We start from the raw sequence: 20,454 nt of genomic DNA, 5'->3' as shown, positions 1-20,454 counted from the left end.
AGCAACAAGAAGTGCCATTTTAGACTTCAAATAAAATAGCTATAATTGTACCTATTATTATCTTTGGAGAAATGCAAGTTTCTCTTTTCAAAACAAGACAGTTGGTAAGCTTTTTCCCCAGTGAAGAGCGAGCTCTGGAAGTGGAGAGGGATGGAATGGGGAGACCGACTATGGTGTTGGGAATTGTAGGTTCGAGCGGCCCTCGTGGACACGTTGAACGTTTTTAAATTCAATTTGCAAAAGTTGAAAGCTAATGACGACGCCCGAAACTAAGTGGCCACTTGATTTGACTGAAATGTGGAGCAAAAAATCCTGGCGCTCTACCCGACCGTTTTGGGAAAACCCTTTCGCGGAAAATGTTCAATGCTGCGCGGCTAAGTGCAAGTTTAAACTTGTCAAACGGCTGCGCTCCAAGTGTCAGTCGTGGGTGGAAAAAGGACCCTTAACCTCGCGCGTTCGGTATATTTTCCGCCCCTCTTCAATGCCAACTGGCTCACATTTTCCATTTCCACACCTACCACCCGCCGTCAATTTCTTATTCGCTGCCTTTTAATAAATGATTGCGCTTCGAGGAGCTAGCGGTCCGCTGAGTTGTTGGCCACTCAACTATCCATTTCGCCCCACTTGCGCACACACCACCACCACCACCAACCCCTTTCCCCAATCACCTGCATGACATTTGCAAAAGTTTTTACCTCTCGCTTTTTCCGCTCGACTGAAATATGAAGTTCTGCCAATAATTTTTGGCTGTAAGCGAAAAATGCACTCGGTGACACAGCAGAAGCTCAAGGGATACTGTCCAGTAATGGCCATAATGGAAACGGTTATAAACGAAATAATATCCGAAACAATAATTGAGGGAACTAAACTTGAAAATATAGTGGCTGTGAATTCAAAATTATTTATTTCAATAATTAAAGCTTCTATTGCAAACAATACAAATTGAACCAGCATTATGTGAGTTTTCAAAACGAAATGTCTGGAGTCCTGATCTGCGTATAACTTTTGAAATGAAAGCTAGTTTGAAATGCTCTTCACTAATTTACAAATTTCCCTTGCTACCAAGTCGCTTGTAGTGGTAGTCGAAGGAAAAGCTTATAATTATCACATCAACTGGCCTTCCCCTTTGACACTTTTCCAGTTCTCCGCATTTTTCCCGTTTCCCACGAATGCCTCGAAAATCATTCGAACATGGTAAAATTACCCATAATTGTCACTGCTTTTTGCAGCCTTTATTATGAAGCCCCTGCTTTTTTTCTTACTTGCCCGCTTCGTTCATCATGTCGTTGGGATCTTCATAACCACTTTGGGTGACTTTTGTTCCGAGTCAACAGCATGGAATGGTTGCAGTGTGAAAAATTCATTTAAGCAGTCGCTAAACTCCGGCATCATATATCATCCTGGACAGAGGAGAAACCAGGACCGCAAAGCGAAGGGGCGACAGGATGAGCAGGGGTGAAGGGACGAAGAGCAGCGCAAGGCAAAGGAATGGCGAAATTGGCAAGGAGCCCGCTGGATCCGAGGAGGAAAGGACCTGGTCCTGTCCTAGCTATATACTTGCGGCCACGCTCGGCGCGCCTAGTTCATAAATCATTAGGCTCGATTGTCTGGCTAACACGCTCAGGTCCCACTTCTCTCCCACAACACTGGGAGAAAAGTAGGCAGACAACGACAAATTCACATGAAATATATATAAATACCAATACAGAAAAGCGTAGTATACCAAAATAGGTGGTAATATTATAACTGCATACAATATATATATATAGATAATGAATAATAAAATTGTTTCTAAAATGCATGGAAATGTATGTAGTTTATCCTTGCCACCACAAACTTTCTAGCAATTTTTCTCCGTGTACTTTTTCCGTGCTTGCCTGGCACACACTAAATTAATAAAGCATTTTGCTATCTCCCACAGTCCCATTCTCGACCCCAAAAAAGCGACAGAAAAAATAACCAAGGAAGCAAAATCCAAAGTAATAATAAAGATAAGCCCCAAAAATTGCAGCTTCAAAAAAAGATAATAAGCAATGAATTATCCTACACGCAACGAATTTCAAAATCAACCTGAACTACTACACCCATACCAACGTACCTATACAGCTATATCGCCATATCGTGCTACATATGTAGATGGGTGTGTGTCCTTTTGGAATTTATCGCACGTTACGACTGATGCTGAGAGTTGTAATTTTTCATGAACAACCCGGGGAAACACGCAAGTGGAAAACGCTGAGCGAGATGAGAGTGGCGGGCGGAGGGTGGAGGGATCAGGCGAAGGACCAGCCAAGGATGGATATGGACAGGGACCTGGAACTGCAGATGGAGATGGAGATGAAGATGGAGCGACAGTGCCTCACATGACTGACAAACGATCCAAGGCAAAGTGATGCCAGCCAGCCACCAGACAAATTCATTTCATTTGAAAGGGTTATATGATTGAAGATTTGATCTGTGATTTTATACAAATATTTTACACATCAGCTACTGATGAACCGTTCCATTCCACATTTTTATTATGAATATAGTATATATAAATAAATCGAGTGGTATTTTTAAGAAAGAGGTAGCTTAAGTGCATCTCATAAAATTTTAAACTTTATGACGTTCGCTTGTGTCTTGTACATTGTAGCATATCACCACTGACACTTTTGTCGCCCTTTCGCATATGTAAGCAAAACAGGTGCGTTAGTGAGTGTTAGCACGTGTCTGTGTGCGGCGGTGTGTGATGTGTGTGACGACAACAAACTTCATGAAAAGGATAAGCTGAGCGAACAACTCCACACGCGCGCACATAATGCAAGATTAATTTCTGATGTCGTTATAAATAAAAGCCCGAGTATTTTATAGCCACCCCATGCAAAGTAAAGAGAGAAGAAAAATGCAAAAGCCCACTCCGCAAAGTCCAAAGGAATTTGCCAGCAGTGGACAAAACTCGCACACACACACATGCATAGAAGAGTTAGGTAATATGGGGCGTATACGCAATGCCAATGGACAGCATGGAAAATGGGGCGGCAAACCGAAACCAAAGTCAACGACCACAAGAATAATGTTGCATTTTATTTCTCCCGACAGTAATTCGCGGACGGAACGGTTTTTGTTCACACAATCGGATTTGCGAACAAGCAGACACAAACACCCACCCACCCACACCCACCCACACACACACACACTTAGCGTTTTGGCCAAGAGACCATCATAAATTCCGCCAAATGACAAAACACATTCAAATGCGTTTTCTTCCATTCTCTGTGTCACTTGTCGGTCGTTCTGGGCCAACTTTCGAAATGGTTAACTAAGGAATGCATAATTGGTTCATTAAGGGCCAACGGGCATGACTCTGACCACTTAAAAAACCCATTTGAGCACAAATTGAATGCTATATAATTCAGTTAAATTAGCGGTCTAGAAAATGAAATTGTTAACAATAAAAAGGTTACAAAAATTGGTATTGAATATCAAATCCATCAACATTTAACAATGCTTTTAATAATCTAGGACATTACATTTATATATTTATTAACTCAAATGATGCGCACGTCATATAATAGCGCTTTGGCAAAAGCACCATCAAAATTTGTACCCCAACGAACTGTGATAATCTTCAAATTCAGAAACAATTTGCTAATCAAACAGATACCGGCAAAGTTAAACCCATTAAATTGATGCAGTTTTGGTCGAGTTATGAGCGAGCAAATGTTCGGATTTGAGGGTAGCGCATTTGCCAGCAATCTACCTCTCTCTATATACTCCGATTGCAATCCATTGGCCAAAACAATTTTAACATCCGCTCGGCGGGCATTAAAAATTAATAACTACACACAGAATATAATTCCCACGAACGGCGGCCGGGAAATCCAATGAATTTTCAAATATATTGAAATGTGCGGTCAGTTTATGGAGGGAATGCCGAGGTATGGCATCTGTATATACACACTAGCTGGTTGATAAACCGTTTGTCTGGGCAATTATAAATGCATAAATGAATATGGCGTTGCGAGTAACAAGCAACAATTTTTCATGCCACATTTACGAATTATTATCCCAGACACACCCACACACACCCACACACACACAGCCACACACCTAGGCTAATCAAATTTTCCAGGTGCTAACTGAATTTTGCGATAGAGGCAAAGCGAGCGGTGTAGAGCAGGTATTCATTCAATTAGCCAGAGTGAGGATATACATCAATGTTCCACAGCTGCAGGCCCAACTTTCTCCGCCTTTCTCCCGCCCTGTCTCCACCGCACTTTCCCCTCCCCGCCCCACTCTTTTCAGCCCCTTAAGTGGGTTGATGAACTGAAATGAGCCAGTAAACGAGAAGAATGAACAGTGAGCACAACTTTGGATCGCCAAAAGTGCTTGGTTCATTTGGGGAATTCTATCGGATGGCAATCATCAATGCAACATGTAAGTATGGCTGTCAATTAAATCATGGGAGCACCAGTAACAATTAATCGGTATTAACTGAGTGCAAGACGAATTCCTAACCCATAGTTTTTTGCAGTGTTCTGGAGCAATGAAGAAAAAGGAGGCTAAGCGATGGCCGGCTCACCTGATGACCTGTAAGGCATATTCAGCACTTTTGGCCCATTGTCCGTTTCCCTACCTCATTCGCTCCCTTATAAGCCTGTCCGCTTGTCTGGCTGGCAGGACAATGTATTTAGCTTCTACTTGGGTCCTCGGCCAGCCATTCATTTTAATGTCCTTGTTGGTGTTGCTTATCCTGTTGTTGTTCCTGCCGGACGACCAGCCTCTTAGTCCTTCTAATTGTTGCCATTTTTGTTGCATTTCTCAATTTGTTTGCACACTTATCACATGGAGTTCTTACCGTCCGGACATCGCCATCGAAAAATTGGTCCAAGCCTAGTTTTTAGCTCTCTTCATGGAGCCACTTCAATTGAATGAGTCTGATGAATAACTCACAAAATCATTGACTCGAATTGAGTTGTGTACTTGAGACAAATGTAAATTTCAATATATTTAATACAACGAATTGCAAACAATTTGATTACTTTGAACCGGCTGAACTCTGTTTTGGCTTTATATAGAAATGATGATTTTAGCAAAAGTGTGTGCCACGTAATGTTTTATTTATAAGCTATTTATAATGGTCCATATTCAAGGAAGGAAAGACCGAAACATTCAAGTTAATGATGCAATATTAATCAAATTTAATTACCACATGTTTATGGCTTTAAACACTACAGATGTTTGGCTGTTTGCACAGTTGTTCAACACTTTTTAACTCCCATAAATTTGTACACATCCAAGAAAACATATATCAAATAAAACCAACAACATATTAAGCAGCAACGAAAACTTCGGCCAAACCAAACTCTTCAAACTAGTCAAAAAAAAAAAAATACGTAAACAAAGCCAAAAAAAAAAACTTACAGAGCGAGAAGTGCTCAGGACAACATTTTCAGCGCTTAGTCACGCACAAAACTTTTTCGAATAATATTATCTGAAGAGGGGAAAAATAAAATAAAATAAAACTAAGAAAAACAGATACTCAAAACGCCCACGCGCCACGCCCACACGCTTAACAATTCAATTTGGGCGCCATAAAAAATGGCAAATGCGGCGGGACGAGATGTAGATAAACTTGGTACAAAGAAGCCAACAGATAAAAACTGAATGGACTCCAAATTTGTTTTGGGTTTTCCCCAAAACTTGCCGACATGTGAGTGTTTGTGTGTACTTCTTCCTTTTTTGGGAGTGTGCGAAAGTGCAGCAAATCGTTGCAAGTACCGCCAATCCAGTCCGCTTAAGTTGAATCCCCATTTCTGTCCGAGCGCCCGAAAAAGTTTAATTGTTCGCCTTGGACTCACAAAGTCCCTAAAGCACCCCAAAGCCACCCCAATCCACCCAAATCCAGCCCAAAAGCCACCCACATCACACACTTCATTCGAGCGCTTTGTTGTTGCGATTGCAACATTTGAAGAAATAAGTAAAGCCCGAAAACAAATTTCAAACAAAACGTGCAACACGAATAAATAAAATTGAGCCAAGCCAAAGCAAAGGCAACAGAATCAAATAACATAAAATGAAATAAAATAAAGTAGGAGCGCACACACAACAATAGGTATATAAATAAAAATAAGAACGGAAACAAATGCGAAACACAACTTCAAGGTTGAGTTGTTCGCGTGATCGGCTGAAAGTTCAACTCACTCACGATAATAAAGAAATATTTTGTCGTACAATAAAACACAAGTTCAAGTGCATATTATCTTATCTATTAAATGCTTGCTTCGTTTGCAAACATGGTCACATTGGTTACGATAAAGCGTTATCGTTACACGGTATTCATTACACTAACGATGTTTGCATTGTGCAATGTTAGAACAACTATAGCAGCGTATGTATCACATTGATATAATATAATAATGAATGAAACAGTTTTACACAACATATAGAAATAAATAAATAATTTATAAACGGTCACATTAATTATCCCGAGGGCCAGTTTTATTTGTAACGAAATGAATCAGCACATGAAGTAAATAGGTAAATAGATTCGTGACACGACTTCAGCACTTTTAAAATGTTGCGAAATTTGCATGCAAAATCGCGATGCCGACGTGGAAAAATGGAAAAGCTGCCACACGACAGCAGCAACAACAATTGAGGCAAAGGAACAACTGCAATTATTCAACAATTTGCAAGGCTTGATGGTGGGAAAAAGGGGCGTGGCCGGGGCAGCGGCTGCAGGTGGGCGGCAATGTTGGAAGTGGGAATGGCCGGCCTGGAAGAAAAGTTCTTCAAACTTTTGCCATGCAAAAGTGTGCTTGAATATGTATTTATGTATGTGTGGAAATTGTACATACCTTTATGTATGTATAGGAAATATAATATTTTCTTTATGCTTTTTATTGCTATTGTTGCGTTTGTTTTCATGGCAATTTTCAGCGAAACTTTGGTCGAACTCTTTGTTGCCAATAATAAATAATAATAGCATAGAAAAATTGCGTATGAAAACAAAATGAAGTACAATAAAAGAGTATTTTTAGAACGTAAGCTCAAAAGTGTTTTTTTTTTCTCTTTTTCAGAATTATTACCAGTAGTTGAACGAGCTGCTATTTAATAATTACAACTTCAAGCTACTGCATTTTTTCAGTGCACTTGTATCGGCGTTTTGTCAACTAATTGTTATAGCTTAGTAGAAAAAAACCTTGATTTGCATAATAGATTTAAAACAAATTGTTGGGCCAAATAAAACAAAATTAAATTTTCATACGATTTAAATGAAAATTTCGTAGCCTGTTAATATTTCAATATGATTAAATCCAAAGCGGATTATTAAATAAATGTTTCATTTTATTTCTTTCTACTCTGCCATTGTTATTTTCTTTTTGAAAATCACTGTTTAAAGGTCTTTGTTGTTAGTTTAGCCATTGATATTTACTGATTTGTGCAACACGTGTATGCCTATTACTTAAGTTAAATCGTCATTCATTCATTTTGTAAATGTTCTTAACCCACTACAGCTCATTCGGCTCATTCATCCTCCGATTTTAACCCATGCCCGTGGCTCACGTAGTTCCCACACAGTTTGTTCCCTGTCCAGGTCTGTCTTGTTTACAAGTTTTTTTCGGATCTCTACCATTTTTTTTTTTTGCTGCTTTCATAGTTTTATTTTTTCTGTACCGCTGTCTGTTGGTTTATTTTGCTGTCTTGGCAGAAAACCGTGTAGTCCGATGCAGTGATTCTGCTGCTGTTATAAAATATGAGCTGGAATTAGGCTACCATAGACACACCCATACACTGGCAGCGGCACGCACACACACACACACACACACACACGTGCGGGATAGACAGGACATATTTGTGCAAAGTTTTCATATATTTTCGTGCCTGGAGTTTGGCCCGCTCCGAGCGGCAGCTGATAAAAAAGCATGTAAAGTGGATATGGGGACGGGGGACAGGAGACAGGGGAAACGGAACAAGGGACTGGGAACTGGGAACAGGACATATGTCCTGCAGGGATTCGCCTCCTGGCTCCTGGGCTCACCGAAAGGTGTGAGCGAGTGTGTGTTTTGTCAAATGTGCACTCATTTCTGCTGAAAAATTGAAGTACATGCATGACTGCTCCAACCTGTCACAGGCCACCACCCACTCGACCACCCTGAAGAGTCCTCGTCCACACGGAGAGAAAAACATAGCTTGAACTGTTCCTAAAACACTTTTCAACTTAGCATGATTACACAAAAAAAAAAAAATTCCACAAAATTTCATTGAATATGAAATAGAATAATAAAATAATTTCGATATATGATTAGGTTTTCGCTAAATTTAGCTTTGCTTACTGATATCTAAAATGATCGTTACTATATCTGTGCTATGTATGTAAGAATACATTTTACTTTTCTTTTTCCCAGAGTGATCGGAAGACTTTTAGCTTGTATTTTATTCGGTTTCGTTGTTACTTTTATTCTTACTTTTTTGTAGATTTCATAAGATTTCCGGTCACTTCACTAATGAGTTTTACAATGCCCCGTAGCACAGAGTCTCGAGCCCTGGAAATTGTTGATACAATGTCCTTGCACAAACAGTCCTTAAATCCAATCCTTCCTTGGACAAACAGCCATGTGTGTGTGTGCTTAATTTAATTTCCCATTCTTCATCTCGGTCTGGTGGTTGGGTAAGAGTGTGTGAGTGTGAGAAGAAAGAAGGGCATTTCCATTGAGCCGTGTCTCTGTTTGTCTTCTGTTGGGCGAGGTCATCTTTTACGGAGGAAGCTGCCTCCGCTTAAGGAAAAACTTTACAACAGCTAAGTGCTTAATTTATGTTGCTCGACTAATTCATTGAGATGGTCAGAGATAAGTTGGAAAGTCCCACTCGAAAACCTGACAAAAGGCCGAGGTGAGGCTGCCACTTTTAGCAGCAGGCTAAATAATTGGGTTGTCGTGTGTGTGGGAGCTGCCGGAAAAGTGCACGATAATATTTAAAATATATATTTTTAATTCAATTTGCAACGTAACTCGATAAGATGTGCAGTAGCAGAGACCGAAAATGCACTCTTTTCGGGGCTAATGGATTATAAAAAGCGATACAATGGTAAAACTTTTTGAGCCAATGCCATCCGCTTTATTTTGTACATTTTACTTAACTTATCGAGAACTTGCCGCTTTTTGTGAGAAAAAAGAGTCCTGAGAGTTTTTAATAGGAAAGAACGCAGGGAAACTTTTACTTCTGCTCCAGCAGCTTTTAAGTGAATGTATAATTATTATAGATGCTTCAAAACCAATCTGAAGTTTATGGGCGACCAAAAGAGTGGAATAATCTGAAGACCCTGGTAATGATTAAACTCCTTAAAGTTTTGGGCCACTTTCTCGTCTGGAAAGTTTGCTCGACTATCGCCTAAATCACAGCGAACTTTTTAGCCGCAAAGTGATTCATTCATAATCTAGAAGAAACTCAACTATTTTGTGCATATCTCCGCCTAAACCAACTGGCCAAAGTTCATTCATAATCTGAGATTTTTTCGCCAACTATTCGCATATACTTCATATTTAGATATATGTGCATGTATATATATATATATAGATAAATATATAAAAGCGTACATAAACACTTTAGCACACTGGCAGATGAAGAAAGGCGGATTTATCATAAACTTGGCTGCTTTTTAATATTCACATCACACGCTGCGTATGAGTAATTTTGCCCGGCAAATGGCCAAGTCGTGTTTGTTGGCGAGGGTGTAGCTTTACGAGTGCTAAGTGAATGAAACAAAGTGAATTAAACTCAATCCAATTGAAGCATAACGATTGAAAGTTTTCGGGCTTAGGCGGGCTGTAAAGCACTCCACACTTTGAATATAAATTAAAATCCAACGAACATCATTTCGCAACTTCAACAATACCCAACTCAAAAATTGTAAAACAAAAAAGGAGTCTGAAAAGGGCACCTACGAAATCCAACAGATGTCGGAATATAAATGCGTGCATAAATATTCGCCATGCGACAACAATTGATTCTGTTTGCTTATGCCGTTTGGAAATATTCTACACTTTAAATAAATAATTATTTACGATCGCAGTGCAAGGGTTCAAAGGGCACGATTGGTTGGTGGAATCGAGGATATCGCGTGATGGAGCTGAGTGTTGGCCAGAATTGAATCATGATATGCAATTTTGCCATGCTTTGATTCAATTGTGAATATATTTGAGAAATAACATATTTTTAATGCAAATAATTAGAATTTATATAGATACATATATCCGTCATCAAAATAGCTGATTCATTTGAATTCGTTTGAACTGAATCGCTGTTCGTTTGGCCCAGTAAACTTCTCTATCACTGGGTGATTGGTATAAAAATCGCTCATAAATCTTAACTGCAACAACCATATTTAATTACAAAACTTTTGCCAACTGTCCAGCGCTTTTCAACGCTCCCCTCCCCCACCAGCTGTCCAGGACATGCGGAATACACGGGGATATGGTGGTTCTTTTTGTTTTTGTTTTCACAACCGCGCTGCAGGAAAGGTTGACTTTCCGAGGGGCGGAAGTGGCGATGCGGAGGTTTTCATGGCGAAATTATTACGCATACCCACACACACACACACACACACAGATGCCCCCTTAGGCTCTTTGCCATTTTTATCGACTGCCAAATGGCCAACACTTGTCCACTCATCCGCTCTTGGCCACATGGCCACTTGGCCGCTTGGCCGCTTGGCCGCTGGGCCTAACACTTCCGGTCCGGGGCCATAAACCGAAATCTCTTGTTTGCACTGGCCCGGAGTCAAGAAGCAATTGCCAAAAAAAAAAAAGGGAAGAGAAAGCAAATGGGGGCCGGGCCAGTGAAATCAGTTAACAGGCAATTTCAACTATTTTACAGATTGCGTACGGAATGGCCAAACGAACCGGGCCAAATGTCAATGCCATCAATGTTCGAATGGAGATCACTGTGGGAAAACTCTTTCCAAAACCGTTATTAAATCCAAAATATTACATATGTAACAATATATTTGAAAACGAACATTAAGCATGATTGTTTTCCCCTCAAAGAATACGTAATATATTACAGCAAAAAATAAGACAACTGCGAAGTAAAAAACAAACGACAAAACATTTTGCTTACATTAACTAAGCACGGAACCCTAAAACCACAACCAGAGCTATTTTGGTTAATTAGCAGAGTGCCGAGAACCTCGGGGATCATGGACCATGTACCACTCAACAGATCTCAAGTGCTTTCCCTGTTCCCCAGCAAGATAAAATCTGCAACTGGGCGATATAAAAAGAGCCCCGAGTGCAGCTAACATCATTCGCTAACCAGCAGAGAAGTTGAAACTGCAGAGGCATTATCGAACGCAACATGAGAGTTTGTGGGTAGCTCCGATCCAAGATCCTCCATAAAAAAAAACTCAAGGAGTTTTTCTTATTTTTTTTTTTTTTGTGCTTTATCCTAGACCACTTGCTGCTGATTGGATTAGTTTTGGCGGCTATCGCCGGCGGTCGTGAGGCTCTGGCACATCCGCCCAGGGCCGAAGAGCCACCGTGTACTCCTCCCCCGGATCCGTGCACAACAACAACATGCCCACCACCACCGCCGTGCACCACAACAACATGTCCACCACCAGAACCTCCACCGTGTACAACAACAACATGTCCACCACCAGATCCACCACCGTGCACCACAACAACATGCCCACCACCACCTCCGTGCATCACAACAACATGCCCACCACCACCTCCGTGCATCACAACAACATGCCCACCACCACCTCCGTGCAGAACAACAACATGCACCCCACCTCCATGCACCAGGACACCACCTCCGTGCACCAGAACACCACCGCCGTGCACCAGAACACCACCTCCGTGCACCACCACTCCTCCCTGCACCCCACCGTGCACCACCACTTCTACCTGCACCCCACCGTGCACCACCACCAAGAGCAACAACGGTGAGGCAGGTAACAACGATAATGCTGGAATCATCGCGGATCCAGTAGCTATTGCCCAGGTGCTGATCTCGCGCCACGATTGCCGTGGCCAGGAGGACGGAACCTTCCTCGCCGACGTGCGTCACTGTCGCCGCTACTACGTGTGCAACCGTCAGAGGTCGAAGCGCCAGAACTGCCCCAACGGCTACTGGTTCGATCGCGAGCTGAAGGCCTGCCGACTGGCCAGTACCGTCAACAACTGTGACGCCAGGCGCAACTGAGGTTGCTGCTGCCAATGTGGCCATGTGCACAAGCAAAGCAAATTGGCATTTCAGAATTTTTTTTTCACTATTTCAAAGAACATAGAAGCAAAGCAAGTGTGAATTAATTGTAAACTATTCCAAAGCAATAAAGAAAATATTTCACCGATTATACAATAAATAAGAGTGAGCATTCATATTTGAGTTGAACATTAGTTTGTGCAAAAGAGTGTGACCGAATATTGCCAGCACAGAGTTACTTCGATCAATTTGAACTATGCAGCTGTCGGCCCTTTGATTTACTTTCGAAATCAATCAGAGCCTTTATTAATATATAGCTAAATATAGAACACGAACGATTAAGCTGTCTGGCCCGCTCTCCAATTGTCATCAATTTGCCCGGAGGCAAAATAAAGAAAACTTTCAATCAGCCGAACAAAAATTGCGAAAAAGCAAAACAAGCTCATAAATTTGTCAACACTTTTGGAGCGACATCGAGTGGGAGTGGAAGTGGAAGAGGATGGTGGTAGTGCCACTCGGGTGGGAGGGGCCAGAAAAGTATGCCACAGCTTGGTGCACATCCATATCCGTTTTATAGGCGTCAACTTTTCGGTCGAGGACTGGAAGGGCCAACAACAACAGCAATAACAGTGCGACATTTGTGAGTTAGTGTCTGTGTGGCATTACTATGTCAGGCTATTTATTATATCCTGCCACATACCACCGCCGAGCCTGTGCCACCCACTTGGACTGTGAACTGTGGCCTGTGGACCGCGGTCCTGATGCTGGTGCTGGTGATGGTGCAGGGCATTTGACAGGGCAAAGAATTTATTTGTCGATAAGCATCCTTGATATTTTACGTTGGCGGTTCCCAAGTGGGCCCGGAAAATCTCGCGGAAATCTCCCCAAGTCACTAAATCAGCCAGGGAGAAATAGTCCTTGATGGTTATTCATGGCTTGTTGTAGCTTTTCCTTCAGATTGATATACGCTGATGTATGTCTCGTATTTCCGTGAATGAGAATTGCGCAAATGTCTTCATAAATGTATGGCTTACGAAAATATGCTGCGAACGATTCTAAAGAACTTTAACTCTACTTGAATCTCACATACAATAAAGACTCACTGCAAAAAAAAAACATATTGCAATCAGGCTCGCGAGTCCTGCCATTGCAGTTCATATAATTAGTGTGAACAAATGCGTTATATGTAAAGGCGTGCCAGTGTGGCAAGTAGTTAAACATCTCACAAGAGCCCTTTGTCTTTCCAGCGTTCGTATGTAATGTTCCACGTGTTTTTACCCTGACAATGATTTTGCTTTTTAATATCCCTTTTGCTTTTTTGCTGCTATCTGCAGGTTTTTCACCCACAGACCTTCAAAGACGTAGAAAAATACTAAAAATAATAACTATAAAAGTGCTTAAGTTCATTGTATTCTTAGGAGAGAATGTTTTATCTTTAAATGAAAAGTAATGAACCCATTTACTGCATAACCATGAAACAAACTATTTCCTTTATATGGACATGCTCAAGGGAAAATATGTTTAAGGTTCAAGAAATATAACCAGGGCACTTAAAAACTGCATTTTTTCGCCGCTGCGCTTGGTGTTTTTATGTATTACATTCTTGCTCCTTTGTACGTATAATAATAATATTATTATTTTTTTTTTTCTTTTGGGTCAGCAACACAAATCAAAACGCAAAGCGCCGCAGCAGAGGACCACGTGGCGTCGCGTCTGACTTTTATCATATTTCACTGGGGCATTCGACGACCGCCGAAAAAGAAGGAAAATAAGGCTCACAAAAAAAAAAAAAAAAACAGGCGACGGAAAAAATTGGAGAGACGAAATTGAAACAACATGGCAGGACCTCGGCTAAGGATACTTTTTGCCATTACCCGCAAAACGGGCCGTGGCAATAAAATGCCCAAAACTTTAAATGCAAAAATGGGTTTTTGGTTGCGTTGCGCTCAGCTTTCGCCGTTTACGTGCATATATCTATGTCACCCAGTGTATATGTATTAAATATCTCCGCGCTTTTTTATGCCGCAAAGTGGCGCGCGAATTGTTTTTGCCCCGTTGGGCGCATATAACGCATTCGTATTCAGGCTCACGCCACCCCCTCAATCACGCACACACACACATTGAAAAAAAAAACACGCATACGTCCATAGGGACAAACATAGATACCCCGGGTGTCCACCCACAGATACAAAACCACCACACGGGGCAAGTTCTCACAGATGCATTGGCATTCTGGCCAAGAAAAATCCAGCAAATTTTGCCATTTATTCAGGATTCGAAAATCGTCAACTGCCAAAAGCTGTAAATTGATATTGAAACCTGGAATTCACAAATAAATGAAAATTATTTGAAAAAGAAGGCAGTAAAAAAATATACACAAAGGTACAAATAACAAATAGTGATACAAAAGACTTAATTTGAAACAATTCATGAAGCAAATATTCAAACGATTTTACTTGTAGTGAAAATGTATGAAATCAAATACAACAGTATTTTAAACTGAAATGTAAATGTCAATAAAAATTAAAACTGAAAAAAAAAGTTACAACAAATATAAAATGAAATCTGAGTATGTTGCAGATAAAAGTGTTGTGTAAATTGCGTAAGATGTATCTGCATAAAGATGATTTAGAAAGAAAATTCAATATGAAATGCAATACAAGGAAGTCAATTAGTGGAAATCAAATGACCAGAAACCGATACAAGAAACATACTTTTAAGTTAAATGAAACTAGATATCAACTGAATGATTTCCATTTGTCAGCATTTTTGCTAAGCAAAACTATTTATGCGCTTTAGGCACAGTTTAGAAAATTAAGAATTATATACATCAATTTTAAATTGAATTATTAAAAACATAATATGTCTGCTAATATAGTGAATTAATTGGGAAATAATAAAAAAAAGCACCTTTCCTTTCAAAATGTAAATAAATACAAAATTACTAAATGGTTTCAATTTAAATACAAATCATTCGAACGATATTATGCCGAACGTAAATGCATTTCATTCATTTGCTTAAATTCCATTTAAGCTAGTTCGCATAGGCGAATTCAAAACGAATGTGTATTTAAATTGTTCGTATTTTTTTCCCAGTAATTGCATATTTTTTTAGATAATTTATTTCATTAATAATTGCGCATTAAATGTGAAGCTAACAAGGGCAATTGTTTGTGGCCGCTTAATTTATGGTTTACAAGCAAACATCAAACACCCTTGCGATTCAAATTTTTGCGGCTTTAGGCGCTTAATTTTGTTGGATTTTTGCGGATATTTTGCGGCATTAATTAATAAGCATATTTAACACTTACCGCAAAAATCCCGACGACGAACAGCAGAGCGTTTGTTAATCATGCGTCATTTAGTTTTTAATTTGCCAGTCCTTAGATTTGCGAATGCCGACGACCATGCACTTCAGATTATCCTGCAAATAATTAAGCAGAAAACGTTCATCATTTATTTGTGTGGCGCGAATTAAGACAGATCCTATAAATAAATAAATAAAATAGAGAGTCCTGGAGAGCTGCCAAAGGACTCCTCCAGGCTGGAACAAAAAATTTTCACATTTTTTCCGCCGCCGCCGCCGTCGCCGTTTTTCTTTTTCTGTTCCTCTTTTTTTGGCATTTTTTCTTCCATTTTTGCTTACGGCTCGTTTGGGGGGTTCATTTTGTAGATTGCGCGTTGAATTTTTAATTGCCCGCGCAACGAAAAATGTTCAAAATTACAACTAAACTTTAAATTAAACTTGAAACTGCACACACTCACGGATGCCCCCAGGGCGTGGTTACGGGGTAAGGAGTCCTTTTGCGCCAGGATATTTGGGGCCCGAAAGTGCCGCGCTTTGTAACGAGCTCCGCTTTTTCAATTATTAATTAATATCTCGGGCAGACACATATAGACGTAGTTAGAACAGCTGTGCTCAAAATAATAGAGCGTAAAACGAATACAATTCGAATTGAATTTTAAAGCCAATTCTGGAACATACAACTTTCAAATATGTTTTATTTCTATTATGCTTTAAACTGCAGATAATGTATTAATGATTTTTAAAGAATCCCCTAGTAGTACCACTATTCTGTGCTCTATGGCATTTTATATGGCGCCCAACGTCCCCTCGCTGGCATACAGTTACTGTGGAAAGTTTTCCACCATTGGTAAGTGCAAGTTGGGAGTAAGTAAAATAGTTTTCGAAGCAATTGAAAAACGCTCAACGGAAGGGAAAAACTTTCTGCAGCTCAGTTCATTTTCCCACCGTTGTCCTCCGCTGCAATAACAACAACAATTAGGCCAAAAACAGCAACAAACACGTACAACTTGCACAATTTGCGAATGCGATTTTCAAATATTATTTTATTTTATTTTCCCCACATACATACATACGTATATTTCGTCGGTGCAGGCAAACGAATTCAATTAAGAGCACTCGCGATCAAGAGGATGACGAAAACTTTTGGCGGCACAAATTTCCAAGAATTTTCACAGTCAGCCGCAAAAGTATAAGGACGGAAATCAATGTGATAATATTTAAAAGAAAAATTCAAGAGGGTGAATGAAATTATTCATTCAAATTATTAATAAATATTTTAAGTGTAATTGAAACGCTTTTAAATGCATAACGAACACAAATGTGAAAATGCATGCAAGTTTAGTGATTCTGACAAAAGGTGTTAGCTGAAATCAAAATTCGAAATTCAACAAACAAATGAATAAACGCAATTTATGCAAAAAGGCCCTTTCATTGTGATAAAATTCAGCCAAAGGAAAATCCATGCGTTTTTAGTTAGCAAGTAAATAAAGCCAAGATTAAACTGAAAACAATGCCACACTTTTTACTTGACCAAAACATTCAGCAAAAACTTCTTAAAGTCACGAATTGGCTAACAACGCGGTTGGACACTGTACGAGTTTGTTGGGGCAACCTTGGCGTCTTTAATGCGCCATGTATGCAAGTTTATAGCCAACCGAGAATTCCCCGAGTGCTCGGAAATTCACATTATGTTAAAGCTGATTATCGCTAACAACAAAAGCAGAAACAACAGCAAAGGTCGGGAAAAGTACATAAATATATGTATATGAGTATGTATGTATATGTACGTGCGGCTAAAAAGCGAAAGTGAAAAATGACTTGGATGTTGCACCTTTAAGGCGAGGGCAAAATAAAATAAAAAAGCAGACATGTTTGCCGCCGCTGCAGGCAAACAGCAAGAATTCTTTGGCAATTTATTATTAGAAAGAGGCAGACGCCACGAGGCCGACGGAAAGAGACGGCGAGAGTGCGTGAGAGAGAGATGGCGAAACGCTTTCAAAACGCTGAGTAGCCACCAAAGCAGAGGCGGGTCTGCAGCGGTCGCAGGGCCATGACAGCTGTTTATGTAGTTGTCGCAACTACAGCAGCAGCAACACGCAGCAGCATCAGACGCAGCAGCATCAGACGCAACAGTAGCAGGCGCAGCAGCAGCAGACGTTGCTCTCGCAGGCGAAACACGCGACGAACTTGAAAAATTCATAGAAACGACCGCTTGGATACCCTCTTCATAATATTAAAATATAAAATAAAATATCAAATAAATATTTGCCTAAAATTGTGACTGTTTAAAAGTAATAATTATACTTTATGCAGCTAGCTCTATACCTCATTAAAGGGTTTTTATAATATTAATTGCTTGATTTTAATTTAAACTATTTATTATGTTAGCACTTCCAATAATTTAAATAATTTCTTAAGCATTTCCCAGCAATCAGCTTCGCCTTGGAAGCAAACCTAAAATGTTGCGTATAATAACCGCATCTGCGCAGCAGACACCTTAATTATATTTATGCTTCCATTAAATGCAAATGACGAGTAACGTATAGACCCGCCCGCTACCGCGTAGTCTATAAGGCATAAATATTAGCCATGTGTATTATTATTATTTTAGAGCATCCACGAGATGCGTCGGCGATTGGGTTGATTTGGGTGGCCTGGCTGGCTGGTAACACACGCGCCATATATATATGCCCAGATTCTCAGTTTCTCAGAGTCTCAAAGTCTCCCAGTTTCTCAGTCTTCGCGTCTCATCCCGCCATCCTCGTTGCCTAGTCAATATTTCATTTGGCACTTGAACCAAATTCTTTTAGTTTGCTGCGAAGGTTGACGTCAAAGTCGCCGTCGACGTCGCAGTCCACCTTTAGTAATGGATTTTCATTTGTGTGGCATCGATATTGCCGTCTGTTTAGTAATTCTCGCTAATTTAACCAACATGCATATACATACATACATACATACACCTGATAACAACAAAGAGAATAGCACTTTGTTTTAAAACGCAAAAGATTAGACACAATTTCAACTATTTTCCGTTGACAATGCAGTCTGGCCAATTTCACGTTTCGAATTTTGCGCACACAAAGCTGGCAAATAATAGCCATTTTGCGTACGGAAACACAAGTGCATTTTAATACCGAACATGATATGAAATCATAGAGCGCATATATTTAGCAAATTTGCCAAAAATTAAATACATAGCTGCCCAGCGGGACAGATGTCGAATTATTTGTCGAGCGATTTACCTTGGGGAACTTGCTGCAAAAATACTTTAATTGATCATAACTTTTCGGCTATCAAAATAACAGTTCGCTGCCTTGGGTATTTATCCTCTCTATATTAAATTTCACTGTTGTAATATAGCTATATATTAGGAAATATCAATAAAGCTATATGTTTTATTACTTCTTTAATTGTTCTTCAAACATTAATTAGCCTAAACTTTCTGTAGTTTTGAGGTAGCAAATAACTAGGTAAACTTAACGTACTTTATTCCATATTTTGCACTTGACATTCTAAGCTTTTCTGAATACCATTTCAAACCGACATTGAGGATGATTTTGTGCACCATTGTTTTTCATTTCCTGAAACATTCACTTAAGATCTGAAGGCACAACCGCAATCAGGTCATATAGCCGACAGCTCCCATGACAATGTGCAGATACACACAACATTTACCTATATATAAATGAGATTTTTCACTTTACATCTTTGGCTTTGTTGTGGCCCAAATTTCTGCAGTGGCCGCAATGTAAAAAAAAAAATAAATAACATATACACAAAAGATAAGAAAAATCCCAACGAAACCGCTGTAAAGTGGTTAAAATATTTCTGAAAGATCTATTCTTTGCAGGACAGCAGTTTAAATGCATCATTATAAATAAAAAAAAATGCGAAAAAATAATCAAATAAATTACTGCCAACGAGTAGAAGCCAAAAAGTGAAAGCAGTACTTTATCAGGCCGTCTCTTTCCTTGTGGAAATGGCCATGTTGGTTTTCCATTTTCATGGCATTTTGCATTTCGCTACTGCCTGGCCCGGTCTGGATTTTCTTTCTTTTCTTTTTTTTTATTTTATTATATTTGGTCAGTTTTCTTTTTCTCCCTTTTTCTGCTGTAATGAAAGCGATTACAAGCCGACAGCAAAGCAGACGATAATCAGGGGGAGAGGCGGGTTGGTTTGTGGAAAAGCCATTTCCTTTGCTTTTCCACTTCCTCCGCCCCTTTGTAAAGTTGTCGGGCAAATTTATGACATTTATTGAAATCGTTTTTCTTTTGGCTTTTCCAGCAGCCCGAAAAAAAGTGCCCATTCCCATTCCCATACCCATTTCCAGGCTTTTCTGCTCTTTTTCCGTTCTGATTAGTTGTATGCCATTGCGTTTTCCAACCACCCAAGTCCAGCTGCAATTAGTTTCACATTCCACGGGAAATCGCTGCGAAAATGCCGCACAATGCAAAAAGGCTTTAAGAGCCGACTTTTCTGTGGCCAAAAATAATGCGGGGAAAGCAATGAAAATACTACGGACAGACACAAATAATAAATAAGAAGAAATCCCAGCAAATGAGAGGACCTGTTGCTCGGGACACAAAGGAAATGGGTGGCCAAAGGAGGCGGAAGGCAGTTAAGCTAACCGAAAGCGGCAAAATCGCCAAAGGAAGTTTGGGCTTAACAACAAAAACTTTTGGCTTAATTTTATTGAAATAAATGGTTTCAAAAATTGAAAAAATCTAATCTCAGCACAACTGCAGAGAGATAAAACTAAATGGAGTCAAATGTGGGAAAACTAGAAGGGAAATTACCACATGGCTAAGAAAATTAAAAGGATCGCAAAAGAAAATCGAAAAACAATATAAACACACTAAGAAAATACGGAGTACAAATAAATATTGCCATTAAACATTGATTTGTAATTGTTGAATGATGGTTACGTTCTTCATGAATTTTTAAAACAAATTGAG

The 20,454-nt window shown here is 39.7% G+C and overlaps 2 protein-coding genes across 3 annotated transcripts in view; one reads left to right on the top strand and one right to left on the bottom strand.

Annotated features, from left to right (window-relative positions):
• The window catches only part of LOC117148103, a 78,297-nt gene that overhangs the window by 55,513 nt on the left and 2,330 nt on the right, over positions 1-20,454 (bottom strand). For both annotated transcript variants that reach the window (XM_033315319.1, XM_033315320.1), the window contains exon 2: positions 15,504-15,616. The gene's annotated coding sequence lies outside the window, so the exon portion shown is untranslated. The remainder of the gene's footprint in view (positions 1-15,503; positions 15,617-20,454) is intronic.
• On the top strand, positions 11,281-12,370 carry LOC117148104 (proline-rich receptor-like protein kinase PERK1). The gene is made up of 2 exons (XM_033315322.1): positions 11,281-11,350; positions 11,435-12,370. Exons 1-2 carry the CDS (start codon positions 11,341-11,343, stop codon positions 12,190-12,192), a joined length of 768 nt encoding a protein of 255 aa, XP_033171213.1. The 5' UTR covers positions 11,281-11,340; the 3' UTR covers positions 12,193-12,370.

Source organism: Drosophila mauritiana, chromosome X (assembly GCF_004382145.1).
Source record: "Drosophila mauritiana strain mau12 chromosome X, ASM438214v1, whole genome shotgun sequence".
Lineage (NCBI taxonomy): Eukaryota > Metazoa > Arthropoda > Insecta > Diptera > Drosophilidae > Drosophila > Drosophila mauritiana.
Note: the sequence above shows the minus strand (reverse complement) of the source record. Positions and strands in the feature narration are given on the sequence as shown.